Raw genomic sequence first — 20065 nt, forward strand, 5'->3', positions numbered from 1 at the left:
CATCAGATCAAGCGATCCTCGGTTCTTTCCCCTTCGTTGTACACTCTTTATTATTCGCCGCTCGCCTCGTTCATACCCGCGATCATTCATATCTCCTTTTGCCTACCGTTACCCCTCGCAGTCACCTCTTGCTCGTGTAAAGCTGAGCCTTGTTTAATCTGTTTCCTGACTTCTATGAAGCAGCCTCGCTGTGCTGTCCGGTCTGCCGGCTGCCGCGGAAGAGCACACGCCGTTCCCTGCCTTCCGCTCATCCTCTCTCGCGTCTCTCCCCTTCCTCCCGCAAGGCATCTTGCCGTCTCTTCGACCGACGCACCATGGTCAACGGATCCACCTTGAGTCCGTCCAACTTGGCCATCGGAGCAGCTGTTTCGCTGTTCGAGGTGTAAGCTCCCGGCTCGTTCCTCTCCCCCTCTTTTAGTCTTCGAGGATCCCGCTGAAGCTGATATTGATATTTGTAGCACGACCCTCGGTCAACCTCTCGAAGGTGAATCGCACCTTCCAGCGGTGGGAACCCGTCCGTCTAAACTGACTCGCTCATTTGAACTCGCCCGGTTCACACAGTGCTCAAGACTCATATGGCTGCGAACCGTACCGACAACTTGCGCGCAGCAATCCAAAGAACCTACGAGAGAGGCGGATTCAAAGGTTTCTATCAAGGACTCGTACCATGGGTTAGGCCAAGGGAGGTTTCAACCAATTTGTGCTCTGTTGACAATTCACATTCTAGGGCTGGATCGAGAGCAGCACAGCAGGCGGGATATTGCTCTTCACAAGTGCGTTCGTCGAAGACTTTGCGACGATGCATGGCATCAGCAAGGGCACGGGAGGACTCCTGGGCGGTATGGCAGGCGGAGCAGCGCAAGCCTATCTCGCCATGTCAGTCCTTCTGCACGCTCGAACCCTTTCCAAATCTTCCGACCTGACCCGACATTTGCCTGTCTCAGGGGTATCTGTACTACGATGAAGACCGCCGAAATAACCAGAGCGAGACATGTTCCGACCGGGCTGCTTGCCTCTTTGCCAGGAGAACCGCTACCGCCTCATCTGCAGGTCCCTTCGTCGTGACTTACCTTTTTCCTCCTTGATACCGGAGCTCACCACGCCTCTTCTAGGTGGACGTTCTTCCGCGAGTCCTACAAAGCAGGTGGTCTGCGGGCTATCAACAAGGGTGTCAATGCCGTCGCGTTGAGGCAAGTCACCAACTGGGGGTCTCGCATTGGAATCGCTCGAGCGAGCGAAGAAGTGATCCGAGACTTGAAGGGCTACCGTGCTGAGGACAAGCTCGGAGTTGGCGAGAAAGTCTTGAGCTCGGCTCTTGGCGGGATCCTCGGATGCTGGAACCATCCGATCGAAGGTGACTTCCCACTCTCCAGGTCTGCTCCCTTTAAGAAGCCTGAACAATCCACTTTACCCAGTTGTGCGGGTCGAGATGCAGTCGCTGAACAAGGCGAGTAGCGAGACGAGGCCTGCAAAGCTCAATATGCTCGACACGCTACGCCACATCTATACCGGTTAGTCTCTCCTAATTCTCTCGCAAACTGCTGCCTTTTTCCATATTCATCCGAGCTATAGAGAACGGAATCAACGGCCTATTCAGAGGCGTTACGCCCCGTATTGCCCTGTCGACATACCGCGTGAGTTTGTGACCTAAAGTCACTGGTTCAAAGCACTGAACAGCAGCACGCATTTCACAGACCGTCTGCCTCGTCTCGCTCGGAGACTATGTCAGGATGCACTTTGGCGCCAACAAGTCACGCACCGACACCGACAAAATCGCCAAGATGGTGCCTACCCAATAGATGACAACAAAAGAATAATCCGCTTGAACTGTTTACATGCCCGATACGATACCCATAGCTTGAAATTTGACACAGGTGCTGCAAGGCTTTGGGAATGCTCACACAATTCGCTGTTTCTGTCTAGAGTACCTGCCTTCCGGTAGTTACTGAACAGCCCTCTTCCGTTTACCACGCGCCGCAATCGCTTGCGATAATTTCGTCTTTCTTGCATACGAAGATAAAACAGATACCCATGGGCAAATGACGCACGAAAGCCACATAGAAGCCGAGGAAATAGATGGAAGGTGATTCGCAGGCTCAAACCAAATCGGATCCGCCCCCGTCCCGATCTGCCAATGTCGTCAAACTCATTCGCTGCTGGCGATGTCGAGGCGATACTTTGCTTCGGGAGAGATCGAAACAGTCGAAAGTGAAAGCTGCGAGAAAGGCGCATGACAGAAGGACGGCCGCCGCAACCGCAGTGTTGTAGAGATCACTGGATGACTCGATCTCGTTTCAGCTAAGCATATTGGTCTTGACGGATGAAAGGGCGTCTCACCAGTAACCCGCGAAACTTCCAGGTGGACACTTGGCACCGAATCCGATTGCGTAGAATCCAATGGCTCCCCACAGCACTGCGAAGGCCAAGTCGATAAAGGCGTTCCATTTGACCTGCTTGCGCGCGACTAGCCACCTTTGCTCGAGATTCACGTGCGACAGAATCGATGAGAACGATCGCGGATTCGAGGAAGAGACCGACTGCTCGACTTCGGAATCCGACGATAGCGAAGACAGGGTAGACGAGGAAGAGAGCAAATCGGTCTCAACGCTGTTGCCGTCCGCTGCAAGTCGACTAGCTCTCGCCTTTTTCCGCTTGCGCCTTTTCTGTTGTTTTCTCCGACGCCTTTCTCGTTCCGCAATCGAGCCTCGATAACCTTGGTGCTGCTCGCGATACTGAGCGGCAAAAAGAGCCGGATCGACGATGACGTTGACGGAAGTCGGTTGATATTGATTTTCTTGATAATGACGAGGTGCGCGAGTCCTCGTCTTACAACATCCGAAGCAAGACGATGAGTTCGGTTGAGGGCCTGAAGAGTGCATCGATAGAGGATGGAGGGCTGCCATTGAAGCAGATTCTTCCTGCGAAAGGGGACGCTTCGACCGTTGGAGATGTAGGCAGGGTTGAATCACGAAGCGGTGAATTGTCACGGCGAATGAGATAAAAGGTGCAAGAGAGAGCGCATAGATCGTAAGAGTCCTCTGTGGCGGCGCTCTCCCGTTCGGGTGTGTCAGCTGGGATCGGCGACGGAATCAGCCTATGCGCAAACATTGGGTTCAGTAGACTGACTTGCCAGGGTAGCTCCGAGACTTCCTATTCCTACTGCAATTGCCCCTAACCCTTGCAGCCACCTCACGGTAGCTCGTTTCTTGCGGCCGGAAACGAGGAGACGACCTTTCTGGTCAACCCCGCTGCGCTGCCTTTCCATTTCTTCCTCGCGTTTTTCTGCAGCCTTGACTCGTTTCCATCGATCTTTGCTGTCAGCCCAAGCCTCGCCTCGCCCCGTTTCTGGAGGAGAAGCAGCGCCATGGTATTTCTCCAACCTGCGCACGCGTGCTGCGAGCTTGGCTCCCGCGATCTTGTCCTTTGAACCGCGTCCATGATTCAGGTCATAGCCGATGCCGTGGTGATAAGTTCCTCCTGTCCCTTCGAACGAGCCTTGCCCAAATTCCGGCTCTTCGATAGACTCCAGTCGCTGCAGTGGATAGCTATCGTGCGTCCTGGGTCTCGAAAGCTTCGCATAAGGAGAGCTCAGTTGAGAGATTGTATCTTCGATGAATGGGCTGAAAGAGTCTGACGATGTCAAGGTTTCGAGCCGGTACGAAGGATGACCGGGTTGAATGTCCTCGTGTAATGGTTTCCATGAAGGAGAGTACGACGCTGGTGACGCAGATTGAGATGTTGTGTACTGGAATGAGGTTGCACGTGGTGACCATCCTGTCGGCGGAACAGCGGCGATCTGGTCGAACTGTCGGAGGGCGAGGGCTGGACGCGCGATCGTTCTGACCGTCCGGTGGCCGTCCTGGTGCTCACCTTGATCTACATGATCAGCCGCACTTTTGGATCCGCTGGATCCCGGCCATCGGTCAATCGGAGTCGCGATGAGTTCTGCTAAACCATCGTGCGAGAGAATCGATTCCTCGGTCGGTTGCGGCTGATGCTGACTAACAGGCATTGTCAAGCCGCGCGTGAACCGAATTGACAGCTGTAGAGCAGGATTGTAGCAGCAGATCTCAAGAAGAGAGGCGCGTCCGCTAGACCGGGCACGGTTCGATCGGAAGGCTCGTGCGTCATCTGGACGCGTCATGTCGCGCACAGGCTCCAAGAGTTCTCTTACCTTCCGCAAATCCGACGCGCGGTCAACTTTACACGCGTGCGATACTGTAGTGCTCTGTGGCTCAAGACACGCGAGGCACTCCGCGCGACTTTCAACGTGTTTGTTTTGCAACAGCGGGATGCGATTGATAGATAGTTCTAGTTGTCGTACGCGGGCAAACCCCATTGAGCAGGGTCAAACTCCTCCATCGAAGCGTGTTGATGACTCGGTTTGAGGCCGTGGTCAGATCCCATGGTCGCGACGAGTTCTGGATCCGGGATCCACACAACTGAAACCAGGCATATATCTCGCTCAGCCCGGTGCACTTTGAGCAGTCAAGACGTGCCGGAATGACTGACCTTCCATTCCTGCTGCCCTTGCCGCCATGACACCAGGCGCTCCATCCTCGAAGACCAGAACCTTTTTGCGCTCGTCGTCCGTTCTGCGAGGCAAAGCTCTGCGTCTAGTGTCCACGGCCGATTGCAAAGAGCACGGAGATGGAGCTCACGTGATTCCGATCATCTTGGCACCCTCGATGAAGATGGTCGGGTCGGGTTTGCCTTTTCCTCCGAGTCTGGGATCGTCACCGCACAGGATCCGGTCTCCAAACGGTTTGAAGAGCTGCGGCAGATGGGCCGATTTGATCAAGAAGTTCTTCTTCATTGACCCCGTTGCGATCTGGCATGAGGCGAGCAGGTTTTCGATATCAGCGTTTCTGTGCTTGATGTGGCAGATTAATGCGAAAAGCGCACCGCCATCGGCACGTTGTGCTTGTCGAGATGTTGGACAAGCTTGAGGACTCCGGGCAACGGCTGGACCTCGGTGAAGGCCTGTTCGAGACCCTTTGCTGACTGGCTCAAGAGTTCCTCGACGGTGAGAGGGATCTGAGTCAACTCGATCAATACTCGAGCGGAGTCGTGGGCGGGTCGGCCCATAATCTGACTCTTTATCTGAACGGTTGGGTGCATGGTCAGCGATTCACGCTGTATGGCAGCACGTCGAGGGAGCAGTTTCGAACCTCCCACGTCATCTCCTTGTTGTAGGGTGCGAGCAGCTCGTTCGTAACCCTCGTATACATCCTCTCGGAATCAATCATCAAGCCGTCCTGAACACAAGGCAAAGTCAATGACTGATCGCGGTCCGAGATGGGGGCACTCTGCTGACCATGTCGAAGATGACGGCGTTCACATGAGGATGCGACATGATTGCGAGCGTAAGGTTTGACGTCAGCGGTAACGAGAATAGGCAGTCGCGAAGGAGAAGAGTCGCGAGTTTCGGCAAGCAAGAAGCACCGACTTTCCGGCAAGTTGGATGATGAGACTCACCGCAGTCCGCTCTCGGGTTGCGACCGATAGTCATCGCTCATCACCAGCGCCCTGCTCAAGGTCCTCGAATAGACAAGGCCGGTCTCACGGGAAACAGCCGCGGACGTGCACAGCCATGGAACCCGCATCGGGCAAGGAAAAGGCCAAGGTCGGCCGTCGGCGAATCGCTTGCATGGCGTGCAGCTCGAACAAGCAGAAGTGTGACGGCGCGACCCGACATCCGTGAGTTCCTACCGCCTCCTACGAAAGCGGGTCGAACTGCTCGCAGAACGCAAGTCCCTCGTCCTCGTCCTCCTGCAGCTGTCGAAGATGCGAGCTGTATGGCGTTCTCTGCGAGTACCCAGACGGCAAGGTGCCCAAAAGTGCAGTCCGAGTCGCTACTGGGCTGCATTCCGACCCCAATCCCAGCGGAACAAGCAACGGCGAGACGGGCGCAGTCACAAGGAGAGCTGCCTCGAGTGACCCAGGACCGCTGGTGCATGAAAGTCCAGCTACCGACACGGCGACTCTGTGAGTTCAGACGCTCGCAGAATTTGCACGGTGGACGCTGATCATTTGGAAGACCCTTCGACCAGCCTGCGCGAGATTCGAGAGCGACTCGTCGCTATTGAGACGGGCCTGGAAAACGACAGGAGACACGGCCTGCGTGCTACACCTCCCCTCCCTAGCCTGCCGTCTACTGCACCGTCGCTCCTTCTCCCAGCCGCCAGCCCTAGAAGCGAAAACCAGCGCCCGCTCGCGCCGGCTTCGACACACTCTGATGCCGCTGCGCATGCTCTCGAACAGATGGACATGCCCCACGACTCGAACCCATTGCAAGTACTCGTCGCGACCCTGGACGAGGTTGAAAGGCTCAACCGGGGTGACAACGCAATGGACGAGGAACGAGACAGTGAGGAGCGTGGCTCGGCACCAGGCACGGAAAGCGGCGGCATCGAGGACCCTGCGAGGACAGACCGCATGACTGAAGAGGAACAGCTCGTGTACCAAGCGAAGAGAACTCCAAGATCGAATCGCCCCGATGTGTTCTCACGCGGATTGATGTCGGTCGAAGACATTGAGCTCGCATTCGCCTTTTACCGTCAGCGGATCCAGCCCTGGCTTCCAGACGCTGAGGATCGAAGTCCACTCAGAGTCAGGGCGAAGAGCCCTTTCCTCTTCCACGCTATCCTCCTCGTCACCGACTACTACAACACATCCACGTCCCCCCGCGCTGTCGATGTGTACACCGGTCTCACGACTATCATTCACGAGTTGGTCGCCGGGACCATTTTTGCTCCCGATCCCTCCCTTTTCAACAGCGACCTCGTGCGGGGACTGCTCCTCCTTCTTTACTACAAACCTGTACAAACGACGCTCTTCCAGCAACGCGGCCTCAAAACAAACTCTAGAATAGCACATGTCTCGAAAATCAACGCCCTCTCGAGTCTCATGATTCACTGCCTCCTACAGCGCACGGCATCGTTCCTCAATCTTCAGCAATCGCCTGCGATGCTGTCCATGCACTTCGACAATCCTGAAGGAGCCGCCAAAGCCGGCATTCCTCCTTACGAGCAGGTCTTGGCAGACTATAGGTTGTGGGTCCTCCTCATAGCCGTAGACAATCTAGGGTCGTTGCAGAGCGGGCGCGCCGGCTGGGCAGGTGAGTTCTTGTCGCATATGCTCGCATAGCAGGCTGCCATCTGACTCTGACATCGCTTGCCCAAAGATCCGTCATCCGCGCTCCGAGTCGGACGCAAGTTTGCCGGTCTGCAGGGTCATCCAACCGATGTCAGAAGGATCGCAATCCTCGAGCTTTACAGCATCATCGCGGTGCCGCCTTCCGCAGCGGCTGCAACGCGGCCTGTCCGCTATCGCTTGGAGCGGCTCCCGACGATCAACAAAGAGCTGGAGCAGTGGCGAGCTCATTGGAAACCTCTGCTGGATGAAGCTCAGCAGAAGGGTGATCCACTCGCTTACACCGTCGAGAGATGCTTGGCTTGCTTCGTTTCGCTATCGGTCAACGGAGGAACGTTCTCTCGTTGGGCAATCGAAAGACAGAAAGAGCTAGAGGAAGGCAAAGAGGGAAGACCGAATCTGACACAAGAGTGCGCTGAGGCTTTCCTTTCCGAGCGTTTTGACGTGCAGCGCTTATCTTGAGCCTTTATTCGGTACAGAGACTGGATACAGCTTCAAGTCGCAGCAGATGCCGCTCAGAGCGCGATCTATGCCGTCTCGCTCGACGCTCGCGACATGTTCAAACCGCTCCGAGGCGAAGATTGGCCGCGTGTCAACGGTAGTCAAAGGGAGTCCCTCAGGCTGAGTCTGTCTGTTGCGGAAGATTACAAGACTGCCCTCGACACAATTACCTGTATTGTAAGATCCCAATTCTTACCGTTTTCCGCTCTGATCCACGCGACTAAGACTTTGTGTCGTCTTCCTCTCGCAGGCCTTCGCATACTCCCTCCTTTTCCTAGTCCGCATGTCTTCAGCCGTGAGTTCATCGACATTGAGTTCGCCGGCCCATATCTGACGAGGCTTCCTGCATCGCGTGAAGGGCTTGATCTCCTGCAACATCGTCACGCGTCAAGCGGAGTACGAGTCTGGGGCCAATCTCGGCGTGCCACAACCGCTGACTTCGGGAGACAAACTGCCTCTCCTCCTCGAACTCGGCAGCAAATTCCTCTATGCCATTTCACCTTCGATCGATCACCCTTCGCAGAAGCATGCTGTGCTGCTCCAGACCATCCTCAAAGTTGGATCCGGTCAACCGTTCTCGCCTACTTTGCAGCAAACTGCTTCAACACCTCAGGCGATCCCGGTGCCCTCTGCCTTCACTCGGAAAGATCCAGCATTACCAGTGGTCCAGAGCTTCGCGCCGCGACCAGACTCGGATTCTCTCTACCCTGGTATTGGCGACACTACATCGTCACTCGCGACGTCGACTGGCGCTCCTGCGTTTGAGCAGACGAATCAACCTCACTACAACTCGTGGACATGGAACTCAAAATCCGACTCGAATGCAGCTTCGAACGGCGCGGGCGAGGCTCGTCTGGATCACCTCGTCATTCCCTCTACCTCGATCGATACAACGCTTAACGCTGGTGTGTCGCGAGAAGGAGGCGATGAAGATCCTGCACAGGCAATGGCGTCTCTTTTGGCATCATCGAACTTTATCGGTGAATTCTGTAAGTTGTCCCCAGATTTTTCGCAAATGTCTCCAACAAACACGAACCTATTGTCGCTGTTGCAGATGCGACTCAACCAAACCTCAACGCGAATGCGTTTAACGACGACTTTGGGCTGACCAATGCAGTTCCCGACTTGAATTCTGCGGACTGGACAAATATCGGAGATCTCGGGGTCATGTCGGGATCGAACTGGATGAATCTTTAACTTTGGGCCAAGCGAGAGCACTATTCCCTTGCGATCCACGAAGCTATACATGTAATGCTTTCACAACGGGCAACACAACGCTCTACTTGGACTCGGTCGAACCCTTGGCTTTCTTTGCGGGAGCCTCTCCCGTGCACCCAGGTCCGTAACGCAGACTGGGGTCGATCTGCTTGTTGGCGTCCGTGAAGATCTTGACGGTTTCTTCCGTGACTTTCGATCGGCGCTGTACAGAGCCGCAAATCGTGTTTAGTTCGGTACAGCGTCATCGAAGAGGTATCCTTTGGCCTTACGTCTTGGAAAGCCCCGACGAACTCTTGCAACATAGCGATCGCCTTCTGCTTGAGTTCTCCTGTGAGTAGCTTACCTGATCGATAGTCCTAAGGCCGTACACAACTAGTCAGAGCCTGGTTACAATCGTATGAAGCGTAGAGTCTGCGTACTTGAGCGATGGTCTCGAGCTCCTGATCATCGTCCAGGAAGAAGGTCAAGTACTGGTAGCTGACGTCGACGTCCGGGTTGCCTCCTTTCGCGCGGTGCTCCTCGACAGTCGTCTGTCCTCCACTGAAAGCGTATTTGTTGATCTTGTCCTTGATCATCTTCTGGGTATCCGACATGTAGATCGAACTCTCTTGAGCCGACGCACTCATCTTGGACTGAGCGCCAAGAAGCGAAGGAATGAATTTGGCATGGATAAGCGCAGGCTTCTTGAACTTGAGTCGTTGAGCGCATTCCCGGGTGAGACGGAAGTAGGGATCTTGATCGATCGCGCAGGGGATCAGGCAAGGAATATCGGTCTTGGTGCCGAAGATTTGGGGGAACGAAGAAGAGAAGGAGGGAGTTGCTTGCACCGCAACAAAGTGCCATTTGCCGACATTATCGCTGTTCAGTCCGGTCGAGGTCATGTCAGGATTCGCAAATCCAAGCGCAGTACGAGATTGTATGCACGTACTCGAGTTTGAAACCGAACGTTTGTTGAGATTGACGGGCAGTGATCAGCTTGGAGATCTTGACAACATTGCGGTAGAATGCGCCACTGCCGCAATGGACGAATGCGTCAGTCGACAACCCGCTAATGGTTACGTGGTAAAGTACGCGTACCCAACAAAGTCGAGATCGGAGAAGATGAAAGTCTTCTCTGGCTTGAAGCCACAGGCGATGATGTCCTTGGCATTCTCGTACGCGAAATGGTTGCAATCTTCAAGCTTGAGAGAAGGCTTGAAAAGGAATTTTTCGTCGTCTGGTCCAAGCGCGGCTGGCGGTCAGGTAAAGGAGACTATGCTTGCCGGTACTCGACTCACCGGTGAGCTGGATGACCAGAGCGCAGTCAAAGACATCCTGCAGCCACTGAGTGAACATGAACGGGATTTGGTGTCCCAAATGCATCGAGCCTGAGGATGGGCCTCGTCCCGTGTAGAGGTAGAAGGGTTTCTTCTGTTCGTATCGGTCAAGAATCAAGTTGAGCTCCCTGACAGATTCCAAGAAAAGCTGGCGGATGAGTACGCGAACATTGTGTGAGAAGGTGGCCGAGATACGGTGACACCCGCTCGCTTACCGGTGGGAGAAGAAAGTTCCTCGCCGCAAGAGCATATGAGGTTTTCTGCCTGTCAGCCTCTCGAATCGTTCTAAAAGTGGCTCGTCGATGCGCTTCGTGCCGAATTGGTCGATCAGGTGGTCGTAATTGATCGCCATCTGTGAGTCCATGGAATGAGCGCCGAGGTAGGGCCGAAATAGAGAAGAAAAGTCAATTCTGGTATTGCGAAAACGCGAAAACTGGGAACGATAAAACTGAAGGCACAGAAAGGTCACGACCTGGAGCGGCACCAGAGAAAGGCCAGGCTCGATTGGAAAGAGAAGTACAACGGGAGAACATCGATAGGGGTATGATCAGAGCGAGTGCGTGCCAATTGGAACCCTCGCAGGCGTGACCTTTACTGCGCCCTAGTCGATAGGAGAACGAGCCGGATTATTGACGAACCTGAACTCCCTCCACTACAGCACCTTGGACGTCCCAGGGAGTGACGACTTGTTCAGCACCTTTCGTCTCGCCAGCCGCGTCGGCGGAAGGAGGTTCGATAGATCCAGATGCGGTCGAGACTGCTACGGGCTCGTCAATCTCGACAGCCGGAGTCGAAGGCACGGAAACGTTTCCCTCAGTTTGAGACCTATGTCGTCAAGCCTCGTTTAGCGGCTAGATTGCAAAATATCGGAAAAGACTTTGTCACGCACGGAGGAATGGGAGTAGCTGCGCCATCGGCCTTCGCGTTGGCGCGGACGAGTCGCTCGGGATCACCCAGCTCCAGGCCGGCAAGGGCAGCGGCCATGGCTTCTTGTGCCTTCTCCGATTGGCGGCGGCGGTGAGTCATTGTGAGGGCTAGTGAAGGTGGATCACGATGTATGTATCAGTGAATCGGTGTCGCGAGCATGACGAATCGAGCGTGACAGCGACGATCTCTGAGACCTCGTTCGCGCCTTGTGAGGTTCGCTTTCGAGATACAGTCGGGCTGCACACGCTGTAGCACTCACCCTCGGGTTCCTCGCTGTCAAGTTGGGCCAACTCCTTATCAAGTTGACTCCTCTTCTCCTCCAACTCTTTCCTCCTCTGCGTGTTCGTGATGGCGCTAGGAGGCGGCAAGTCTTGACTGGCGAGATCGCGCGAGAGATCTGAAGGCGTACGCTTGATGCTCTCGCCTCGCTTGAGACCCGAAGTCGGCGTCAGGGTAGCCATTACTGCAGCGGCTTGTGTAGACACTGTACGGCCAGTGGTTGCTGCGACGGGAGGGCGAGGAGGTTGGTAAAGTCTGCGCGGCTGAAGCGAGCTGCGGTGATCGGTGATCGAGAGAGGAGTCAGACGTTGTGGAGCGCTTCCCAATTCCCACGCGGGTCGTGATCTCTCACAAAGTGACTCAAATGCAGGTTAGGACAAGCTTAGACAAGCTCTACAACAGCAACTGGAGCATCCTCAGGCCCTCCCCAAATTTCGCAATCGAGCTTGGCGACACCCGTTTCCCACACGAAGCAACTGAAGTCGATCGGCTTTCCACCTAGTGCAATCAGCGGATGGTGCCAGACATTCGCATGATAGGTGATACCCTGAGAGGAAGACGCGAGGAAGGCGCGAAGCGTGGTGAGGTCCGGCAGACCGGCTGGACAGTACAAACCCCTCGTAGTTCAGCTGGCTGGTTCTGATGATAGAGAGCTATGGGAAAAAAACGCGCCTGGTCCCGGAAGCGCAACCAAAACCAGGTAGCTCCCGCTCGCTGTACCCATCGGAACAAAAGTCTGACTGCTGAACTCGTGCCGCTCGAGCACCCTGACTTGCCACTTGCCGTCTTCGCCTCCGATCGCATCCTGCGGCTCGCAGCGGAAGACACACATATTGAGCTGTTGCTCGACACCTTGAGCAGCGTGTTCTGCTGGCACAGGTCGCGGTGCCGCTGTTGGCGACAGGAAGTTGTACTTCTGTGCGGTGCCAAAGTTGACAGTCTTGATGGGGATCGACTTGGGTGCACACCGTGCGTCAGGGTAGGATTGTAACACTGAGCCGTAAACGGCGAACGAGGAAGGGGTGAGCGGAACGGCCGGGAGTTTCGGCACGGTCACTGCCGAAGTCGCTGAGCTTGCCGCTGACTGATTGTTGGGTGCAGCGATCGCCGCTGCGGCAAGAGCTACCGGAGAGGGAGACGCGATGGAGTGGGCCGCCGAGTAGCCTTGAGCATGCTGAGAAGCGGGCCTTCCGTAAAGTCTCAAACGCTTGACACCTCCGTCTGAGATCGAAATGTCAGTACGAGGGTTCAAAGATCGCCGAATCAGCTAGAACTGACCTGGGAAGATGTCTAAGCGGACATGAGTCCAAGCTTTCTCTCTTTCCCCGAGCTGATAGAAGTGCTGGCGGTGCGGTCCAAGTTTCGTATTACTCAGGATCTCGGTCCAGCCAGCGTCGTCATATGACGGACATTCCTGACAATGCAGTCCAGCACGGCATCAATAGCAACATCTGGTAGCAGAACAGGAGAAAAGACAAACCTCTTTGCTTATGATACCTTTGAGCGCAGCAGATTCCGGAAAGTTGCCTACGAAATGCAAAGTATCGATGTCGACCCATTCAAGGTAGCCGGGCTCGCCTCTGTTGTCAGATGTACAATCAGTACCCAGTTTCCAGCTTGTTCCGCAGATGCAGAGTGAGGTTGAATGCCAGCAGAGGAAGCTTGCTTACAGTTTGAGGACCACCCAATCACCCTTGCCGGTACCGAGCCTACCTCGGCTCCTCCTAGTTTCCCACCCATCTCCCATATCTTTGCCTCGCCCTGGGAGAATCAAGTTGCCCCCACGCCCAAAGTGCTGGTCACTCTCGCCTGTGACTGTGCCTCCGTTGAGCACATGTCCGAGATCGACAAGACCCGCGGACGTGACAGTAGATGGAGCCGGAGTTGCTGACGGCAGTACATGGCCATAAGCGCGGAAACGACCGATGCCTCCGTCGGGGTGCATTGTGAGCTTGAGATGCGTAACTGCCGGCGAAGGCCCCGAGGGGAGATTGAAGAGATGGCGCTGAGCCGGTCCGAGAGGGGTGATCGGTAGGAGAGGTGACCACTGTCCAAGCGGAATAAACTTAGAGGCGGGCCGGCTCAAGCACACACTCCCAGTTAATGCTTACAAGAGGTGAATCTTGCGAAATGGTCTCTCCCTCGGGGACTAGTGCGCCCCAGACTCCGCTCGCTGGCGATCTGACGGTACCAAGCACGATCAGGACATCGACGCCATGCCCGAACTCTGTATAGAGAGACTCACTCGTTGCCGGAGAAATGGCCAGTATCGATGTCTACGCCTACAATGCTTCCCTTTGCGCCTAATTTGACGATAACCCTGGCAGAATATGTTTGTCAGACTCGTCGACTTGGAACTCGAGTTCTAAACGGTGCAGAGGAGAGCTTACCAGTCGTAGCTGGGATTGTGCCGCCGGCTTTCCCATCCGTCAAACAGGGCCCCATTCGGCCCGAATTGACCCTTCATACTGACAGACGGCTACATCGATACGAAGTGATTGATATTTACCATGAGAATACCATTTCCAGTGGTTTAAACAGGGGTGAACGACGCACCGGGACTCTCAGGAGACACGCGGCCGCAGCAAAGAACTCATCCGAGACGGCTTCGATAGATCCGCCAAGCGCTTCACTAGAGAGCTCTGAGGACATCAAGGTAGGTCAGTCTTGCAAAGAATACACCGGTCGGGACACGACAAGGCAGAAGGACACGCACCGATGAGTGAACCGAAATGTTGGTCGAAAGACTCTAAGGGTAGACGGACAGGGTCGGATAGGGTTGTCATAGCGTTGATGAGCTTATCGAGTGCAACTGCAGCAGCGATGGAAGAGGAAGAGAGAGCATCTGGCCAATCTGCCGGACCGCAGCATCGGTAGTCCAGCTAATCCCGCTATTCCCGCTCCGCTCCGCCAACTTCCGCCGACCTTACGCGATCTGTGCTCGACATTGCGCATTGCCATCCTGATGCAGACTGCCATACATCTCTTCCAACCGCGCTCAAGGACCGCTTCCAGCTACCTTTCGAAGCTAGCCAATCGGGAATTTTTGCGAATGCCTAGTGGTATATTGCATAACTACTCGGACCGAAACAACTTCTACAGGGTCGCTTCGGTGCCGCTTGGTTGATCCTGCACCAGGCCCTCAGTCGTTGAAGAAGCGCCAGCGGAAGATTCGTCAAGCGCGGTGCGAAGGGTTTGAGGGAAGGTGAGGTTCGGAAGCACAAGCTGGTGGAACAGCTTCGAGGCCGTCTCGATGCCCTGATTGCACGGAGTTGAGCGTTTTCAGCGGTTGTTCCTCGCTGTCCGGCAGCAAAGGGAAAGCTACGTACCTGGGAAGTGAAAACAGCGCCCATAACGGCCTCGACGCCCATCCCTCGCACTTTCCACAGCCCGGTCATTTCTCCTGTCGGCCCTCTGACTTCTCGCCACCTCATTGCATCTTCGAGTTTCCAGGCGGCACCGACAGTCGCGCCTAGCTGTTTCGTGTTGAGCAAGGCATCGATTGCTCGGGGCGAGACCGCATGCGCGAGCAAAGCCGGTCGTGATTCAGAAAGCTTCGTGTTGAGGTGCAGCGTGAGGTACAGTCGGAGGATCCGACGTCCTGCAGGAACCGCAAATACCGAGTCAGTGTCGTGCCTCTCGAGCGGGTCGACACGATCCGAGTCGTTGCTCCGAGCAAAGGGTTGGAAGCTTGCGACCCTGCCCGTCGCGCACAAGTTGACTGCCGGCGAAAAGAAGAGCGAGACTCACCGACGAAACTCATCTTCTCGTTGTGCCCATTCTTGCCGCCTTCGGGTGCGGCTAGCGCCTCGTTCGCGCTTCCGCCTCTCTGTCTGGAATACGATTTCTCCACGCCGCTCTTGTGCGTCAAGCAGCGTTCAGCGAGAAGCGTGTCGATCAACTGGGCATTTGGAAGCGGAGAGACAGCAGAGAGGAGGTTTTCGAGGTATGCCTTTTGAGTCTCGGGCGACGATGCGTAAAGGTGCTGCGAGGACTCTTGAGACCGGTACGAGGCGAAACGGGAGCCGGACTGCGATGTAGTCGAAGGTGATGAAGATTGTCTGGAATCGTTCTCGCGCCTCGCCGATGGGGTCGTGTACGAGCGCGTAGAAGCGCTGACGGTTGCTCGACTTGCTCGTGCGAGCGCTGCACAGGCGAAACCCGCGGCGGCAGGAGATGCAGAGATGAAAATAAGTTGCGAGCAGACCGCGGTCAGGCGAGAACAGACGTACAGACTACCGGCTTGGCCGAAGCAGATCCTATCCGTGCCGCCTTGAGTGTCCGCAGGCCGTACATTGGTGTCGGAATTGTCGGTGCGATGGCGTACGGGAGCTTGAGGATTCCAACTTATTGCCGATCAACGTTCAACTCGCGCCTGACCTTCATCTCCCTCTCCAAATTCTCCTATATGGCGCTTGTGACGTTCTCGGGCTATCCGGCTGCTGGCAAGACCACGCGGGCTCGCCAACTTGAGAGCTACCTCGCATGCCGATTGCTGCAACCGGACTGTCCTGCTCACCTCTCCAAGACCAAGGTCATGGTCATCAACGACGAGTCTCTCTCGCTGTCCAAGGCGGTCTATGACGGTTAGTCGCTACTGTCTGTGACGCTCGAATTCAGGATCGCGGTTGATTGCCTCTTGCAAGACAGATGGCAGAGCCGAGAAGCCCGCCCGAGCGTCGCTCTTCTCTGCGGTGCAGCGACACCTTGGACCTGACTGTATCGTCATCGTCGACGCCATGAACTACATCAAAGGAAGTCGGTACCAGATGTACTGCCAGGCCCGCGAAATCCAGGTTCGGAATTGCACGGTGCGCATCCTTCTCTCCTGCACTGCCAATCTCGTGCAATGCTCATCCGGCGGCAACTCGCAGGTGTTTGTCGCAACGCCGCCTGCACAATGCCGTGATCGCAACGCGGCGCGACCAGAAGAAGCGCGCTATGCAGGGCCAACGTGCGTTGGTTTCCGTTGCGCCTGTCTCCATCGCAGCGACATTGCTCATCTAACGCATACTCTTTACATCGGTAGATTGGACAATTTGATGTCACGCTTCGAGGAACCCTCGAGCTCGGCGCGGTGGGATTCGCCGCTGATAACGGTCGCTAGCGATGACCCGCCTCTAGATGAGCGGGATCCGAAAAACTCTTTTGTCAGCCAGCAGGCAGAGGCCATCTGGCAAGCGTTGACCAGCAGCGAGCTGAAACCGCCAAACCTTGCAACTCAGGTGGTGCGCGCTCTGCCCGAACTCAGATTCCAGCATTGACACCGAACAAGCTAACCCGTCTTCGGTACATGAAACAGGTACATACCTCGTCTACGTCGTACCTGACAGTCCTCGAATCAACGACGTCGAGTGTAGTGGCCGCTCTGCTCGCTGCTCAAGCGCTGTCCCCTCTCTCCGGCCCGAGTAAACTACTCGTCCCGTCTGTTCATGGCTCTCCCGAGCTGCGGATAACGATCGATGTCAACAAAAAGGTCAGCATGCCGCAGCTACAACGTCTCAAACGACAGTTTGTCACTGTCAACAAAGGCGCGGGTGGCGGACTCGAACTGAGTCGAGAGCGGGTGGCCGAGGTGTTTGCCAAGTATCTGGAATCGCAATTGAGATGATCTTGTAGAGCATGTCCCGGTGTGCAGTCGCACCGCCTAGGGAGAGTACAATTTAGCGAGAGAGATCATCAGCAGTGAAATGCCCCTCTTCATCTACTCAGAGTCCAAACACACGCGGGAAATCTATCATAGACTGTTTCGAATTTGCGAACCATGCCCTATACTGGAGTCTTTGAACCCACTGTACGTTGCGTTTCATGAAGCATGCCCAAAAGGTACATCTCCTGTGATTTTGAACTCTCTAGACCTGAACCGCACAGAAGTCCGTCTTGTCCCCAAGTCGGCCAAGAATGCGCATCGATCCAGCTCCAATGGGAGAGACTTTTGGAACCCAACATTACACACAGTAGTCAAAAAAACTTCCTCTACTGGGCGTGCTTGGCCTTTCCAGCGCGGAGCTTCCTGACGTAGAACTCGAGCTCCTTGCCCTCAAGGATGTAGCCGTCGGCGCGACCAGACTGTCCAGGTCGGGACGAGATGGCGGCGTAGAGACGACCGGCCGAGAACTGGGACTCGAGGAGAGGGTCGATCTTGGCCTCCTTTTGGCGCTCAGCGATGGTGCGCTTGACGTGGGCGGACTTCTTGTCAGCGTCGTCGGCGAGAGCGGCGAGGGCTTCCTTGGTCTGAGGGTCGATACGCAGCGGGACGAGGCGGTATCGGAACAAGGGACAAGAGACAGATGCGAGTCGAGTCGGCGGTGGTCGAGACGAGTCGGGTCGAATCACGAGAGGACCAGCGAGAGAGAGAGAGCAAGATACAATGGCGCGGAGAGAGTCAGCGAGGTACGGGACGGATGGGCCGCAGGACAGGACGGGAACGCACGCGACCCTTCTTGACGACGGGTTGACCGTAGTGGGCCTCGTACCATTGACGGAAAGGAGCAGCGTCAATCTGGACGATGCAAGCCTTGACAAGGGTGTTGGTCCTGACAAGCTCGTTGTTGGAAGCGTTGTAGACGACACCGATGATGCGGGTCTTGCGGGTGGTGTGCTCCGATCCCCAGGCGTAGTTGCCCGACTCGAGACGAAGAGCACGGTGCTTCTGGTTGCCTCCACGGGTGCGAACGGTGTGGATGCGCTTGGCACCGAGTTTGGTCATCTGCGGTTCGACGATGCGGGTCAACTCTGCTCTGCGGGCCTCGTGTGCGATCAGCGAGGGTCGCGTACAGCCGCTTGGCGACCAGCCTCGAACTGGCGCTTCTTGCGGTAGTGAGCGCGTTGAGCACCCTGTGGAAAACAAGCGGAATGGTCAGTAACGCAGTCGAAGCAGACGAAGTCGAAAAAAGGGCGGCAGCGCGTGACGGCGTGCGCGCGATCCTGCCTGCGCCCTGCGAGTCACTGCAGAGGACCTGCAGAACGAGCAGGGCGGCGAGGCGGCGGGATCAGAGCGAGGGGCGAGGCGAGAACGGCTGGGCGGGTTCGGGTCGAGATCAAGCAGTCGAGCAGACGAGGACTCACGGTAGCGGAGCGCTTGTGGCGCGAGTCCCTAGAAATACCCATGGCTTGCTATCAAAGGGGCGGCACTAGTCTTGACCTGCGAGGGAAGAGAAGGTACGGAGGAAAAGGAAAAAGCGTGGGAGAATTTCGCTGGGAGATCTCGTCCCTCGGATTTGAGCTCACCACTGGGCTCTCCCGCTCCCACCACTCACCGCCCTGCACCGTCGAACCCCCGGCAAGCGACCCTGTCACCGAGAGCGAGCTGCTACACACATCTCGCGGCGCCTACACACGTGCCGAAGCCGTCCAACGGCGCTCCTGTCGCTGCCCGCCCCCCAACTTGTGCCTTTCCGCAAGCCGTCTACGCTTTCCTCTCGTGACCCGGTATCGCCGTGATCAAGCTCGCGACTGTGTGCACCACCTGTCAACCCGACACATTGTCTTTGGCCTCTGTCATCGATTGCTGCGACACCACCGGATCGACCATGTTCCGCGCGGCTCGTCTCTCGTCGCGTCTGCAACGCGCGGAGTAGGCTCAAAGGGTTGGTAGTTTCGCTTTGGCAGAAAGGGAGCAGGTCGAGCCTAGAACCAGGAGAGCGCCGAGTCAAGCCCCCGGGCAACATGGTGGGGATGGACATCGTGTACCTCGGATCTGCGCGTCCTCGCGAGCGTGTTGAGGCATGCCGGTACGCTTCTACTGTGCTACCACCGTGACCTCAGGATGCTCGGGACAAGACTGGCTCTGGCTTCAATATGGTCGGCTTCGAGCGAGGGGGGGTTTGTGGCAGCAGATTGAGTTCTCTCCCTCTTGACCTTTCCTCATCCTCAAAGTCGTCCCCTTTTGTTCCTTCCTTTCTCAACCCACAGGCTGCATAGTCTAGCGGTTAAGAAAGGAAGGAACAAAAGGGGAAGACTATGAGAATGAGGAAAGGTCAAGAGGGAAAGAACTCAATCTGCTGCAACACCCCCCCTCCCTCGAATGGTTGTCGATGCAATGACCAAGGCTCTCCCAGCTCCCGCTTTCTATGGTCACCGCGCATCGCTTGGAATCAAGGCATAAGATGGGACTTTTGGCTCCCGCTTCCGCCGTGTAGTAACATAGGCCGACGAACCAAGAACGCGTGCGGCAGGCACTTCGAGGTTAGGGCATCGTAGGCTCAGGTGCTCCTCGCGACTGTATGCCGGGCGGTTCCGGAATCGCTTTGCATGTTCGACAGCCCCGACATGCGTACACCATTGCTGGTCTCTCTACTCAGCATCACAGTGAGGTTTCAGGAGAGCTGTGCAGGGAGACTTGTCGCTATTTGCATTCAAATTACCAGGATTTAGCTCGGTGTTGAACTTCCGCTTCCCTCGTCGCCCAGCTATTTCCGGATCTATACGCGATGGCAACAGCTTACACTGGACTGGCACATCGCTCTATTCTTTATATGGGAGACCATTCAGACTGTCGTAACCTGATGTACTGTGGAATCAAAAGTCTGTGCAATGTGCGCAAGTGTCGGATCCATGCTGAGCCGGCCGCGCATCTCTCGCGTGTAAAATGACTGCCGAGATGGAATATCATCGATGGTCCTCCAACGTGAGGTGTGAAACCTGAGCTGAGTCTGCGAACAGCTCGA

At 55.9% G+C, this 20065-nt stretch overlaps 9 protein-coding genes across 9 annotated transcripts; 3 read left to right on the forward strand and 6 right to left on the reverse strand.

Moving 5' to 3' along the window:
* Positions 1-314: 314 nt before the first annotated feature.
* On the forward strand, positions 315-1799 carry JCM15063_000201 (uncharacterized protein; the record flags this gene model as incomplete). Its single annotated transcript, XM_076676319.1, has 9 exons — positions 315-382; positions 459-484; positions 562-671; positions 728-876; positions 945-1061; positions 1113-1354; positions 1416-1511; positions 1573-1634; positions 1695-1799. The coding sequence occupies 9 exons, from the start codon at positions 315-317 to the stop codon at positions 1797-1799; spliced, it is 975 nt and encodes a 324-aa protein (XP_076536300.1).
* A 297-nt stretch (positions 1800-2096) lies between these two features.
* JCM15063_000202 (uncharacterized protein) lies at positions 2097-4012 on the reverse strand (the record flags this gene model as incomplete). The annotated part of the gene is made up of 3 exons (XM_076676320.1): positions 2097-2274; positions 2338-3071; positions 3131-4012. The coding sequence occupies 3 exons, from the start codon at positions 4010-4012 to the stop codon at positions 2097-2099; spliced, it is 1794 nt and encodes a 597-aa protein (XP_076536301.1).
* Positions 4013-4311: 299 nt separating this feature from the next.
* On the reverse strand, positions 4312-5356 carry JCM15063_000203 (haloacid dehalogenase superfamily protein; the record flags this gene model as incomplete). Its single annotated transcript, XM_076676321.1, has 6 exons — positions 4312-4442; positions 4513-4595; positions 4662-4831; positions 4906-5103; positions 5172-5258; positions 5318-5356. The coding sequence occupies 6 exons, from the start codon at positions 5354-5356 to the stop codon at positions 4312-4314; spliced, it is 708 nt and encodes a 235-aa protein (XP_076536302.1).
* Positions 5357-5593: 237 nt separating this feature from the next.
* On the forward strand, positions 5594-8853 carry JCM15063_000204 (uncharacterized protein; the record flags this gene model as incomplete). Its single annotated transcript, XM_076676322.1, has 8 exons — positions 5594-5700; positions 5779-5988; positions 6054-7120; positions 7187-7565; positions 7635-7833; positions 7907-7951; positions 8015-8645; positions 8711-8853. 8 exons carry the CDS (start codon positions 5594-5596, stop codon positions 8851-8853), a joined length of 2781 nt encoding a protein of 926 aa, XP_076536303.1.
* An 82-nt stretch (positions 8854-8935) lies between these two features.
* WRS1 (tryptophan--tRNA ligase WRS1) lies at positions 8936-11578 on the reverse strand (the record flags this gene model as incomplete). The annotated part of the gene is made up of 10 exons (XM_076676323.1): positions 8936-9076; positions 9144-9230; positions 9294-9732; positions 9803-9886; positions 9952-10090; positions 10152-10318; positions 10406-10542; positions 10829-11015; positions 11080-11224; positions 11377-11578. 10 exons carry the CDS (start codon positions 11576-11578, stop codon positions 8936-8938), a joined length of 1728 nt encoding a protein of 575 aa, XP_076536304.1.
* A 200-nt stretch (positions 11579-11778) lies between these two features.
* Positions 11779-14182, reverse strand: DAL2 (allantoicase; the record flags this gene model as incomplete). The annotated part of the gene is made up of 10 exons (XM_076676324.1): positions 11779-11996; positions 12069-12617; positions 12675-12810; positions 12877-12976; positions 13067-13443; positions 13508-13577; positions 13642-13716; positions 13787-13875; positions 13953-14038; positions 14113-14182. The coding sequence occupies 10 exons, from the start codon at positions 14180-14182 to the stop codon at positions 11779-11781; spliced, it is 1770 nt and encodes a 589-aa protein (XP_076536305.1).
* Positions 14183-14492: 310 nt separating this feature from the next.
* Positions 14493-15692, reverse strand: JCM15063_000207 (uncharacterized protein; the record flags this gene model as incomplete). The annotated part of the gene is made up of 4 exons (XM_076676325.1): positions 14493-14654; positions 14726-14997; positions 15147-15542; positions 15629-15692. 4 exons carry the CDS (start codon positions 15690-15692, stop codon positions 14493-14495), a joined length of 894 nt encoding a protein of 297 aa, XP_076536306.1.
* A 112-nt stretch (positions 15693-15804) lies between these two features.
* Positions 15805-17007, forward strand: KTI12 (Kti12p; the record flags this gene model as incomplete). The annotated part of the gene is made up of 5 exons (XM_076676326.1): positions 15805-15982; positions 16047-16207; positions 16271-16350; positions 16426-16624; positions 16699-17007. 5 exons carry the CDS (start codon positions 15805-15807, stop codon positions 17005-17007), a joined length of 927 nt encoding a protein of 308 aa, XP_076536307.1.
* Positions 17008-17372: 365 nt separating this feature from the next.
* JCM15063_000209 (40S ribosomal protein S8) lies at positions 17373-18506 on the reverse strand (the record flags this gene model as incomplete). The annotated part of the gene is made up of 4 exons (XM_076676327.1): positions 17373-17630; positions 17830-18105; positions 18174-18233; positions 18465-18506. The coding sequence occupies 4 exons, from the start codon at positions 18504-18506 to the stop codon at positions 17373-17375; spliced, it is 636 nt and encodes a 211-aa protein (XP_076536308.1).
* Between the last annotated feature and the right edge of the window lie 1559 nt (positions 18507-20065).

This window comes from Sporobolomyces koalae (assembly GCF_050403365.1).
Source record: "Sporobolomyces koalae JCM15063 DNA, S_koalae_JCM15063T_v1_ctg4, whole genome shotgun sequence".
In the NCBI taxonomy this organism is placed as follows: domain Eukaryota; kingdom Fungi; phylum Basidiomycota; class Microbotryomycetes; order Sporidiobolales; family Sporidiobolaceae; genus Sporobolomyces; species Sporobolomyces koalae.